Source organism: Augochlora pura, chromosome 7, assembly GCF_028453695.1.
Source record: "Augochlora pura isolate Apur16 chromosome 7, APUR_v2.2.1, whole genome shotgun sequence".
NCBI lineage: Eukaryota > Metazoa > Arthropoda > Insecta > Hymenoptera > Halictidae > Augochlora > Augochlora pura.
Window position 1 is genome coordinate 29,869,103 of NC_135778.1, and position 12,079 is coordinate 29,881,181.

At 38.2% G+C, this 12,079-nt stretch overlaps 1 protein-coding gene across 1 annotated transcript in view; it reads left to right on the top strand.

Annotated features, from left to right (window-relative positions):
• Positions 1–2,120: 2,120 nt before the first annotated feature.
• The window catches only part of Machr-b (muscarinic acetylcholine receptor), a 68,847-nt gene continuing 58,888 nt past the window's right edge, over positions 2,121–12,079 (top strand). The window contains exon 1 of the mRNA XM_078185511.1: positions 2,121–2,218. Coding sequence (XP_078041637.1) covers positions 2,121–2,218 — 98 coding nt within the window. The remainder of the gene's footprint in view (positions 2,219–12,079) is intronic.

Here is a 12,079-nt window from a genome sequence, read left to right on the forward strand (position 1 = left end):
CAATTTCAATTTGAATATTAGAAATTTCATTCTTAGTCTGACTTAATTTATTCTTTGTTTTTGCTCGTATAAAAAATATATATATATATACATTTAGATTTAAAGATCAAATTAAATCTAATTAACAATTACATGAATAATTAATCAGCTCTTTATGCAATTTATGTAGCAGCAGCCAAAAATATTGCATTTTTCGAAATATTAATAAGATTAAAAATATTGTTTAAAACAAAAATCGATATATAAATATCTCAAGTAAAATGCAATAGTATCATATGCAATTTTAATGCGATCTGTGCAATATTAATGTAATTAAATATATTATAAATGGCAATGCGTTATTCATATTGTATTATCCACATTATAATATCATTCATTTAATTCTTAGCATATATCTTACTTAAATGCTGCACAGTTTTCCATAAAGTGGAAAAATATCAGGTTCTCAGAAAATAGTTCACCAACTTTGATGAACCGTAAATTTCTTTCGCAAAATAAAAATATTCGCGGAACTCCAGACAGGTAGGAAATTATTAATATGAATAAAGGGAAATTATAAATCCAATGTTTACTATTTAACAAACTTCGTGTTTCAATTCTATACATTACATAAATAATTTATTTAGTCACGATCGCCGTTAGTAATTTCTTCAATAAACGTTTAAGAAAATATGACTTAAAAAGCGATAACAATTTTGTAATTTCTTATATCGAGTCTAACTGTTACATGAATTATTATAAATTACATTTCTCTAAAAAATTGTACCCATCAATCGAACTTTTCCGTAACATTTAGATTTATGGCTAATCTTAGGAATACCTTTTTAAATTATTGAATAAATTGAATAATCAAGGACAACTTATTTCTGATAATCGAATAAATGACTATAAAAAATGTCGAATACTGTTATTTTTAAAGAATAAAGTTGTTCCCTTATATTAGGGTGTCCTATAAGTTTTTTTCTTTTCGTGATGCGAAATCAATAGACGATATTTGTTGTTTAAGCTTGATTTATTGTGTTCTATATGAACCGTTCTGCTCTATTACTTTCGTCCATCTCTCAGGAAGCCTCATTATGCCCGCTTTCCAAAACAGTTTTCGGACTTTCATACTCGCATGAAATAGTGTCTGTCGCGAGCATGATACGCGTACAACATGTTGCAGCGCGGGTCGCGCAAGAAGCGTCGATTCGAATCACGCCTGCCGACGAGATTACACGTAATCTATAACACTTTCCTATTCATCATTTTAATGGAAAAGCAATTTCGTTAATACTGGTAATTGGCCGATGCGCAATCAATAAGTCGTCATACATATGCGCCGACTGTTTGTTCTTGGAATATAATTCTGCGATTGTCTACACTTAATTGGACACGATGATGAAAATACGGACAATTTAGTTTGCTACAAATATGATTGCATGATGAGACGAATTTTCGAGATATTCGAAGTTGATTGGCCATTTATTTGGACGTTCCGTCATTTAAGGGTGATCATCGCGCAATTTGAATTTGATCGTTGTGGTCCGAGCCGTCTAATAAGCATAATAATATAGTTCTATATTGTATTATGTACACGAAAATATGATTAAAGAATTGTCAAAGCGATACCTGAAGTATCATAGTTTTTTTTTTAATATTTCTGATGTATACATTTGTAAATGAGTTATTAGCGAAAAACAGTGATAAATGAGAGGCGACATCGGTTGACACGAGGCGACCGAACCAATGACCGGACAATTTTTCAATTTTCTTATTGAAAGAAAACATTGTTAAACGTCGTTGAGACGAATAAACTTTTGCAGAAAATTTCCCGAATTCTCGCGGATCGAAGTTTAACTTGAAAATTCCGAAACCGCCGCTTCATTTGCAACAATCAGGCGGGAAGAGGGGAGAATTAGGTGAATGTATACGGACGACCTAGTTATGCGAACTGCTTGCTCCACGGCGGAATCATGTGAACGGCGTTCCGCTAAATATGTTTGGCCGCATAACGCCTGATTATAACGACGCGTCGTTGCATTGTTTTCAGAATGCTCGGAAGATGATTGAATATTAAGGGGGAAGGTGTCAGTGACTCTGTAAAGTTGCTGCCACCGCGCAACTTCCACCGGTGCGGGATGGAGCTGAACGGGACAGAACTCGGCCTGAACGGCACCGAAACTAATCGCACATCGTCGCCTGTTTTCATCATTAGCACTCATTACATGGCGCAATGGTGAGTACAATTGAAAATTTCTTTCACTTTAAACTTCGATGATTCGAGCCTTAGATTACGCTTTGCCAATTTTTTCCTCTGTTACCGTAACACCTGCGTGGATTTTATTCACGTAGAATGAATCTACAGATTATGCCGACTACAATGGTATATACTGTTTTAAACAGTAGATTCTCCTGAATATGACGATATATATTTGTTAAAGATCGTAATTATTTAAATTTGTTTAAACAATTTTCAAAGCACATGAGGCACCGTGCGAACGTTCAGCGATTAAAGTTTTTCGTGTTTGGACTATGAACACTATGAAAATATTTCTTACATAAAATGATTCTATAAAGTTCTCTGAATACAATGGTGTATACTTTTTTAATATTGTAATCATTTAAATGTATTTAAACAATTTTCGAAGCTCGTTAGGCATTGCTAAGGTCAGATGTATCATAGATTCGATCAAATTTTTAACGACATTGTTTTACGTTTTTCAAATTTCTAATTACTTTATCACTTTACAATTATAAAGTCTCCTGAGTAGAACGATATATACTTTTCCAAGTTAACAATCATTTAAATGTGTTTAAACAAATTATAGTAATAAAAGACTGAGGGTGACGCAGCTATTAGGTACTTAACGATTAGGCTATTTTACGTTATTATTATAGATGCTATAAAAATTATTCTCTGACAAAATATGCACTTTCTTCAAGATAATAATGATTTAAATGCGTTTACATTATTTTTGCTTTAAATACGTACCTGTACGAATCGTTTTGAGACACATTGTACTTTAGATCTCACTCATTCGTTCTTTAATCAAAATTGAAGATAAGTCGCAAGTTTCCCGAGTTTTAAAAAATTGTTATATTTTTCAATAAGCAAAGGCGATCGTCGCCTATGCCAGTGCGTTTACAAACGTTCGATTAGGGCACAGTAACCGCCCGCATGTACTGGGTCACCCGCAGGTACACAAAACAACCCTCATTGAAGAGTATGGAAACTCCGCTTGTTGCATTCAAAGGGGCGCGCTATAAAGTACATAAATCCAAAGTACATAAAATCACAGTTGCAATATTATTGCTTAACCCTTTGCAATCGGTTGTCCTCCCTCGGGAGACGCAAATAAGCCTGCGGATCTCTATTCGTTTGTGGCATGCGTCGAGTTTGAAAATGCAACAGATCGTATGAATTCATAGAAGTTCTTATAGCATTTTGTATTTACAATGAACAATCTCTCAACATTTCAACATTTTAACAAAGATACAACTGAGTACGTTCAGGATCCTTTATAACTTTATTTATCGATCTTTATAGAACATACTTCTTATGGTATTCCTGCTTCACGCGTTTTCTTATACAATTTAATGAAACATATGAAAATTTAGATGAATTATCTGTAGTCAGATAGTTAAATAAATTTTGTTACATTCTGACTTTCACACGCAATGTTTTTGACACGCATTATCATAACATTCACCTTTTTCACATTATTCAAGTATTCGGTTATACTGAATTCATAAAGGTAACTTTTCACCAGTTGTTAATAGTAAACTGAAAAAATTCTACGAATGCAAGAGCTTAATAATTTATTGAATTATACTGTGATAAGATTGTATCTGCTCCATTCATTAATATGGCCGGTTTTACATTTTTTAGTTTACAATTATTGAAATTATAAAGATTCTTTCATGGAAAAAATTGAACAACTTTTTGGTTTAAGAATTTATTATTGTCAAATTGTTGAAAACTTTGACAAAATTCCTTTCATCACTTTTAGTGCTATATTTTTTACATAGTTAATACTTAAACTACTATTACAATTAAATACTATTATATAAACTATTAGTATATTTATTTTCAAAATTGTTATTATCATTTTATTTATCTTTATATATTATTATTGTCATTACTGTTTCCATTGTTATTATTATTGTATTTATTTTTATTATTATTATTATTGTTACTATATTTATATTCATTATGTGTACACATTCGAATATGTATATTGCGATAATAAGCTCTAAAAGATATTTCTAACATTAAATTACCACGCCGCCATAAGAAAAAGCTTCTACACCGTCTTCGTTGTTGACTTCAATTATACATCCTCTGCAAATAATCGAATTGTTTTGTATCGCATCTCGAGAGGACCAAGTCTCTTCTACTCGGCAGGAATACATAATTGCGTTTTTTTTTCGACGACAGGAGGATACATAATGGAATCAATCCATTAAGTGGAACGCTTCGAAACACTCGATATCAAATCGAACCACTTTCTGATAATATTTATGATTTCGCCTAAAAGTGACTTTCAATTACCGTCGATTTCTGTTCTCCTATTTCGAATATTAATATCGTCTTCGAAGGTATTCTTCCAATATTTCTCATTTTTTGGCAATACGCACTTTTAGTTCGTTAATTTTGCAGATTGCGTTCGTTTCAATTAATATTGAAATATTGAAACGCGAAACATCGCGTGTAACATTTGTTACGATTATCATTCGTTTTAAATTCGTGACAATTAATATTCCCGTTCGATTAATAAATCTTACCTTCAAGGCACATTTTTTTATTTTATATATTATGGGGAACATTTGTTTAAATTAATATTTTTAAACTCTGTGAATGATATTCGTCGTAAGTAACGTCTTCGGATTTTATAAATAATATTTCGCGATCATCGAGTCATTTCCTTTTCGTTGTTTACAAATATTTCCTTGGATCGGCGCCGCCGCGGGAAGCTTTCGATTATTTATTCAGAGTGTGTACCATGACTAATGCGTTCTCGATACCGCTACCACGAGTATTACATTTTATGTGTCGCTAGAAATTATCCTTCCCGTTTCTTGGACAGTTTTAAATTACTTTCTATAACTTATAATGATTGCCGTGTTACGGTGAACACGGAATAAATAGCGAAACTTCTAATACTAATTTCAGTCTGCGTCTCGAAGATCGTTCTTGGTTCGTTTCGATCAGTGTCCCTCCAACAATTCGTTTTATTGTTTATAAAAATGGATTTTTTTCTTTCATGGAGTTGCAACAAATCAAAATGTTTTAGTTTTTTGAAGATGTATTGATTTCATAGCTTGAAAACATTTTTGTGAGATTTTTGAGAGAAGAAGAACCATCTTTTGTCTTTGCTAGGATTAGACCTTGTTAGGATTAGAAAGACGCGAATTAGAACTTTGGTTAACGCAAAGTAGAATGGTTAAATTCTGTAGAATGGTTTTAGCAACAATGCTTCTTTATCGTTCCTTTTATATTTTATTATAATGAATTCAAGTTTTTGAATTGCATGGAGAAACTTGAGTTGCAAAGTTGTCAAAAAACGATTACTTATTCTAAACGAAGTTTACATAAAGTTTACACTTTTACAAAGTTGTAATATCCAAAGTAAGCACTATAGTGCCCATTTGCCATTGCAAAACTTGTTATTATCAAAGACAGAGTAATCGCGCTTTGAAAAGAAGTCAGTTGATTTTTTTTACAAAGTTGCAACAGATCATACGTGAACAACATTTTACTCTACTATAAAATTTACTATAGAATATACTATAGAATTTACTATAAAATTCACTATAGAATTTACCTGAACAAAGAACCATGAATTAAGAAACACCCAGCATGTAGAATAAATAATACTAAATAATTTAGTAGGGAATATTTCACGCTTTTACATTATTGTTATAGCTTGCTATTTTGTTAACTCACGTGCCTACGAAATTCTTTGCAATCTCAATTTATATAAGACACTCTATACAGTGTGCCACAAAAGTGACTTGCAATTAGAAAATGAAAGATTCTTGAGGTCGTTTAAAGCAACTTTCAGCTTTGCAAAAATGCAATCGGCACGTTTATTTACAAGATATTGACAAAAATGAACTATAACCAATGAGAGACGAGCTCGTTTAGCGCGAAACGACCTAGTCAATGAGCGCAACTGGGCTTCGACCAGCCGTTAGCTCGATCTGTTACCGCCAGCCGATCTCGCCTCTCATTGGCCAACGTTTTTCGTTAATAAATGTTTAACGATTCTTCGAAGAACATTTTTGCAAAGGAACAATTTACTTCAATTGGCTTTTGGCGCACCGTGTAAAAAATTCATCACTTATGATAAAATTCGTATATAAAAGACGTCAGCCTGTAATTGAAATGTTTTAAAAAATGCGCTGTAGGTAGAAAGAAGCTGTTTAATCTGTCGGAAACTCCGGACGTCGGTTTAATGGGCACAGTAATTGATACACTTACCGTACGCGGCGTGTTTACTTTATCGATAGCCGGTCGGCGGGACGAGATCGAGGATTTTTCGTGGTTCGCGTGCTCGATCGATCGACACTCGGCGAAGCTCGCGTGTTTCGTTACTTCCGCACGACATCTGCTTCGCCTTTTTATGAAATAATGGCGCCGGCACGAGCGTGTACCCGCGTATTCGAACAACTAGCCCCATCAACCGAAACTCACCTACTCACCTATATACTTCGGCGGAACGGAACGGAACAGAACGGAACGGAAGGGGATACGCGAATTAACATGGCCAGGTCAAGGGTGCAATTTCCCCCAGATTGGTTGTTCCTGATGCTTGTCCGCTACGTTTCCTCCCAACATCGCTGTACTTTTTTCTTGAAATACCACCGGCTGCCTAGAGCAGCAATAATCCGCTTGGTTTTTCGGAATTTCGCTAATTACTGCCCGGATAGAGCGAGCCGAAAATGCATTCAGCCTGGCATTCGCGTTCCGTTAGTTTTATATTACAATCCCTGGCGAAAAATATTCGACCTTTCTCAAAACCGGACCAAATAATTCTCTTCAATGTTAAAGAGCTTAGTTTACTGCACAGTGATCGAAATAAGGTCTTTTCTAATTTTTCTATTGGTCGAGATAAATCTTTGTTACAGGTTTGGATAAAAGAGTTAGCAGGGAGGAGCGTTTTATTTCTTCTTTTTTCGAGATTTTATGTAATAGCAAATTTACTAGCAAGTATGTTAGTTGTATTGGTTTGGGAAAGTAAGTGATTGCAGATTTTATTAATAGATTGTCTTAGAACAATGTTTTGTTTTTTTTTAACGTGTTTCACGGGCTGGCATCATTACCGAGATTCGATTAGATCAAGAATATATAATTCTTATGCACGCGAATTTCGAGAAGATTAGTGAAAGTTAAAGACCCTAGACTATGTGGAAACGTTGCGTCTATTTTAAGAAATCCCAATATGCTCCAAAACAAGTCGCCTCTATTTTGATCGTCCACGGTGCATTTTTCACATTCCCGTACAGTTTTATTTCATCTACTTGCATATACGTCGTTTTTACGATTGTAAAAATTGGTTAACTACCCTTAGTCGGTTGGCAACTAAATGATTGCAGATTTTGTTAATAAATACTCATAGTATATTCTTTTGTTTTGTTAACGTGTTCAAAGCTCTTAACCTATATTGTATTTTTGTTGTTTGGACTTCCTCCTTTAAGATAGTAAAAATATTGTATCAATTAGTTATTTAGTTTCGTTTTTATCTCAGTTTAAATATGGAAACGAATCCTTGAAGGAAAAACAGTGTCAGAATTGGTTTGCCAAGTTTCATTCTGGTGATTTTTCACTGAAAAATGTGCAGCGATCTGGCCGTCCAATTGAAGTTGATGAGACATATATCAAGGCCATTAACGATTCAGAACGTCATAGCACAATACGTGAGATTGCAGAGAAGCTCAACGTATCGCATACGTGGATTCAAAAGAGATTAAAACAGCTTCACTGTGTCAAGAAACTCGATTTATGAATTTATGAATCAGCTTAAGGAAAGTTTGACTGAACGCATTTGCATCTGCGATTCGCTTCTGAAACGCAACGAAATTCGGTCACTTCTGAAACGACTAATTACTGGCAACGAAAAATGGATAGTTTACAACGATGTTAATCGGAAAAGATCGTAGGCGATGCAAAATGAACGAGCCAAGACGATACCAAAAGCCGAGATTCTCCAAAAAAAAAAGTTTATGCTGCCAGTTTGATACCATATAAAATGTTTTCGAGCGACAGGTGTTTGATATAAAGTGTAGCATACGCGATAACAATTAATTTCTCGCTGTTTTCCTTTTGTGTCTATATGCTTCTTTTATACTAAATAACGCGTCTGTTTCAACATTTGAATCCTGAGTAACTTTTGAGACACCTTGTGGAAGATAAACATCAACTACTGTAATGTGAAGCTATGGATTGAAATACATTTATAATTACCACTTCTAATAATTAATATTACTTATAACTATTTGTCAACAATTGCCATTAAAGAAACGGTTTACTGGCACCTTCATATTTCTGTTACTTAATGTTTCCAACTCTTCTTACAATAAATTTTTACATATTAATTTTAATCCTGGGCTCATCAAGGTCCTTATTTTAGGACACAAATATGTATTAAAATTTATAATATTCGGTTTTTTATATCTAAGGTACTTCATCTATTTCAAAAATAGGACGGTCAACATTTAAAAAATTTGAAAATAAATAATAATGATGATAATAATAATTTTTTGTTGGGGGGGGGGGGGGGGGGGGAAAGGGGAAAAGTCTTCAAGATACCCGGGGTGGGCCGTATTCCCCGGGTTATGCGGGCTTCTTACCCACTAAAAAACCGCACCCCTTCTCTCGCGACTTTGAACCCCTTCCCGGAACCGTTCATCACATTACTTCGAAAGGGGAGTTGCTGTCCTTTGCCCTTGTTAATCAGGGCCAGGCGTTGGGCCTTCCATCGGGTCGGTCACAGTCCGGAACTCAAACAAGCGTCGACCGTGTCCAGCATCGGCTGCGGAGACAGCTGGACTGCTAGCTTCACAACCTCAGCTTGGATGCACTCGGAAGAGGGCGTACACGAGTGCCGATACCTCGTCCGCTGGCAGAATCGCGGGGTCGTTCTGCGCACCGATCTTGCGGCGCAGGATCCTGTAGCCCAGACCCCACGGATCCCGGTTGACCTCTTCGCGGAGATTCCCCCAGCAGCGCCGTTCGTTCGTCCGGATCTTGTGGCGCAACTCCCGACCCTTGGCCCCTGTAGGCTTGCCGGAGGACATCATCGTCGGGAGTGTGGCCGGCGCGCTTGGATCTCCGCCGCAGACGCAGGCAATTCCTCCGCATGTTGGCGATGTCACTCGACCATCAGTATGCAGCTCTCCTTGCACTGCGTGGCTTCTCTCGGCTCATCGACGCCTCGCACGCCTTTTGAATGGTGTCCATAGTTGCGCCAACGAGCCGTTTCACCGATAGCAGGAAGATGGACTCTTCTAATGGTTGCGGCATGTTCTGCAATCCATATTGAAGGGCCTCCTGGATCTTCTGCTGATCCAGCGTCTTGATATTTCATCCTCTGGAGGAGAGTAGACGGCGGCTCCATCGATGATTCCCGGTTATTCGGAAAGTCACGTAGTGGTAATCGCTCCCCGGGTAGTTTTCGCTGACCCTCCAATCTTCCACACGGAAGGCGACATCCTCCGAGGACATTGTGACGTCCACGATGGTCTCCTGGTAGCCAAACCTTCAGAAGATCGTAGACGACCCCTTGTTGAGGATCACCAGATTCAGATGGTCCGCCATCTCGACAACGTGCCTCCCTTTGGTATCCGGTATGGGCATTCCCCCTGCAACTCTTGGATGGTATCCTCGAGGGCCCCAATCTTGTTGCGGAATTCCGCAATGCAGTCGTTGGGGGAGAGGTACACGCTCAACAACGCATTGCCCTCTCCCCTTACCCAGACATATTCGGTGCCTGCACCGTGCCCCTGGACCCGGAATCTGGATGGGTCCGCAATCCAAATGGCAGCGGTTCCCAACGTGTCGGCGAACCACGTCGGGCCATCCCGAGTCCTGTACAGTTCGCTGTGCAGGAGAAAGTAATAGTAATGTTCCGTCCTGCAACGGAATTATGACTTTATAGCCCTTCTTCAAATTTCGCATTTTTCAATTTAAAAGGCTATTACTTTAGTGCCCTTTTTATATCGCGAAGCACATTAAGCACATGTTTTAACAAATGTTGCGTCCCTGACCCACCCGCCTCGTCTATGCAGCATCACGTCGACAATGTTGTCAGGCATAACCGATCCGCATGCTTCTTCGAGATCTTCTTTCTCGTGCCTTCACGTCTCACATGCGAAGAAAGTGCGGTAGGCATCGTCGACTGGCGCAGCGCAGGTGACACAGTCCGATGCCACGACTTTCCTCCGTTTGTGCAGATAGGCCCGGAACAGGCCGTACCCTGTCAAAAATTGGGTGAGGCAGGAATCTACCTCCTCCCGTCCACTCGACTAAGTTCTTTATCAGGCGGGTGGTCCATCTTCCTCGGGGTCGAGTTCTCATCGTTCCTGCCATGTCTGCATTGTGAGCGCTCTGGCCTCTTTCAAGGCTATAGCCTTCCCTACTGAGGCTCGCAGATGAGAAACGTTTCTTCGCTCCCTGGCTTGCAGATTTATTGGTATAAGCCTTGCTGCGACCATTACTGCTGCTTCAGTGAACTCCAGCCAGGCGTCTCCGATATTTTTCGATGGTTTATGGTTTCTACAGCGCGAAGCAACAGTCTCCGTTTGCAGGGACGCGGACCGCCGATGTTTCCCGTTAATCTGCAAGAGCCAGTCGTCACCGCAGCCGCTTTCTCTGAGGTCCTCCGCGATCCTTCTGTATCTCGTGCCACCATCACAACCGCCACGTCGTCCGCATAGCCCACGAGGAGGGCGTTCTCCGGCATGTCCATCCTAAGGATCCCGTCCTACGTGATATTCCAGAGATCCGGTCCCAGTATGGATCCCTGCGCCGCTCCTGCCGACAGTGTTCGTCTGCTCGCGCTATCCCTCGTCTGATAGATTAGTGAGCGGTCCTTCAGGTAGTCGACCAGGATACGGAGGATCTTAAAGTCCCGCTGCAGAGCCTCAAGAGCGTTCTTCCACCTCAGCGAGTTGAATGCGTTTTTCACGTCGAGAGTTGCCATCAGGCAGATGGGACGCGAGAAATGCATGTCTCTTTCGGTGGACCAATAATAATAATAATTTTTAAATTGCGTTGGATAACAGGTTAATGCAAAACTCGAAACATCCTAAAATCGGATCAATTAATAGCTCCCCGTAAACAAATTATTTCAATCGCGGCTATACGAGAAATGATTGCACAAAGTTCGGGCAATTTATAGAATAGCCTACTCTCGGTTTTCCACGAATAAGTTCTTTACGACAGAATATTTCTTTATCCGACAATTTCGTCTCTCAGTTGACTTACACTGATAGAGGATACTGGTAGATGCACTGCATTTCATTCAGCAGCTTACGCGGTACGAGGGAACGAACATCTGTTTACAGCGCGTGTATTGCGGTGCTTATTAAGCGCGGCTAGAAGAACAATGCTGTCTCGAAGAGGAACAAATCTCTCCCCAGGAATTTTTGTCTCAGTTTTGCCGCCCCCCCCCCCTTCCGTGCAGGTTCATTTCCGTCGACGCTCTCGCGTTCTGTACGTGGCCATGGAAATGCTCGGTAGATGCACCTGATGTCATCTCAGTTTAGCAATTTAGGGTTCACTTTGTGAAACATGTCACGAGTACCAAGTGTCACCGAATTATTCCCAGAATTTTTGCTGCGATTAATGGATTAATTCTAGCGAAAATATATAAAACATATAATATATAAATCAAATCTATAATGTTATATATAATATAAAATAAAATATATAATTTTATGTATAATATAAAATATAATATATAGCTATATAAAAATATATATGTTTATTTTGTTGTAACTAGTACTATAAAGTATGTTCTCGATTTAATTAATATACAAAATTTAATAATATCTAACCAAATACAAATTTGAACAATTTAGGAATCGCTTTGCA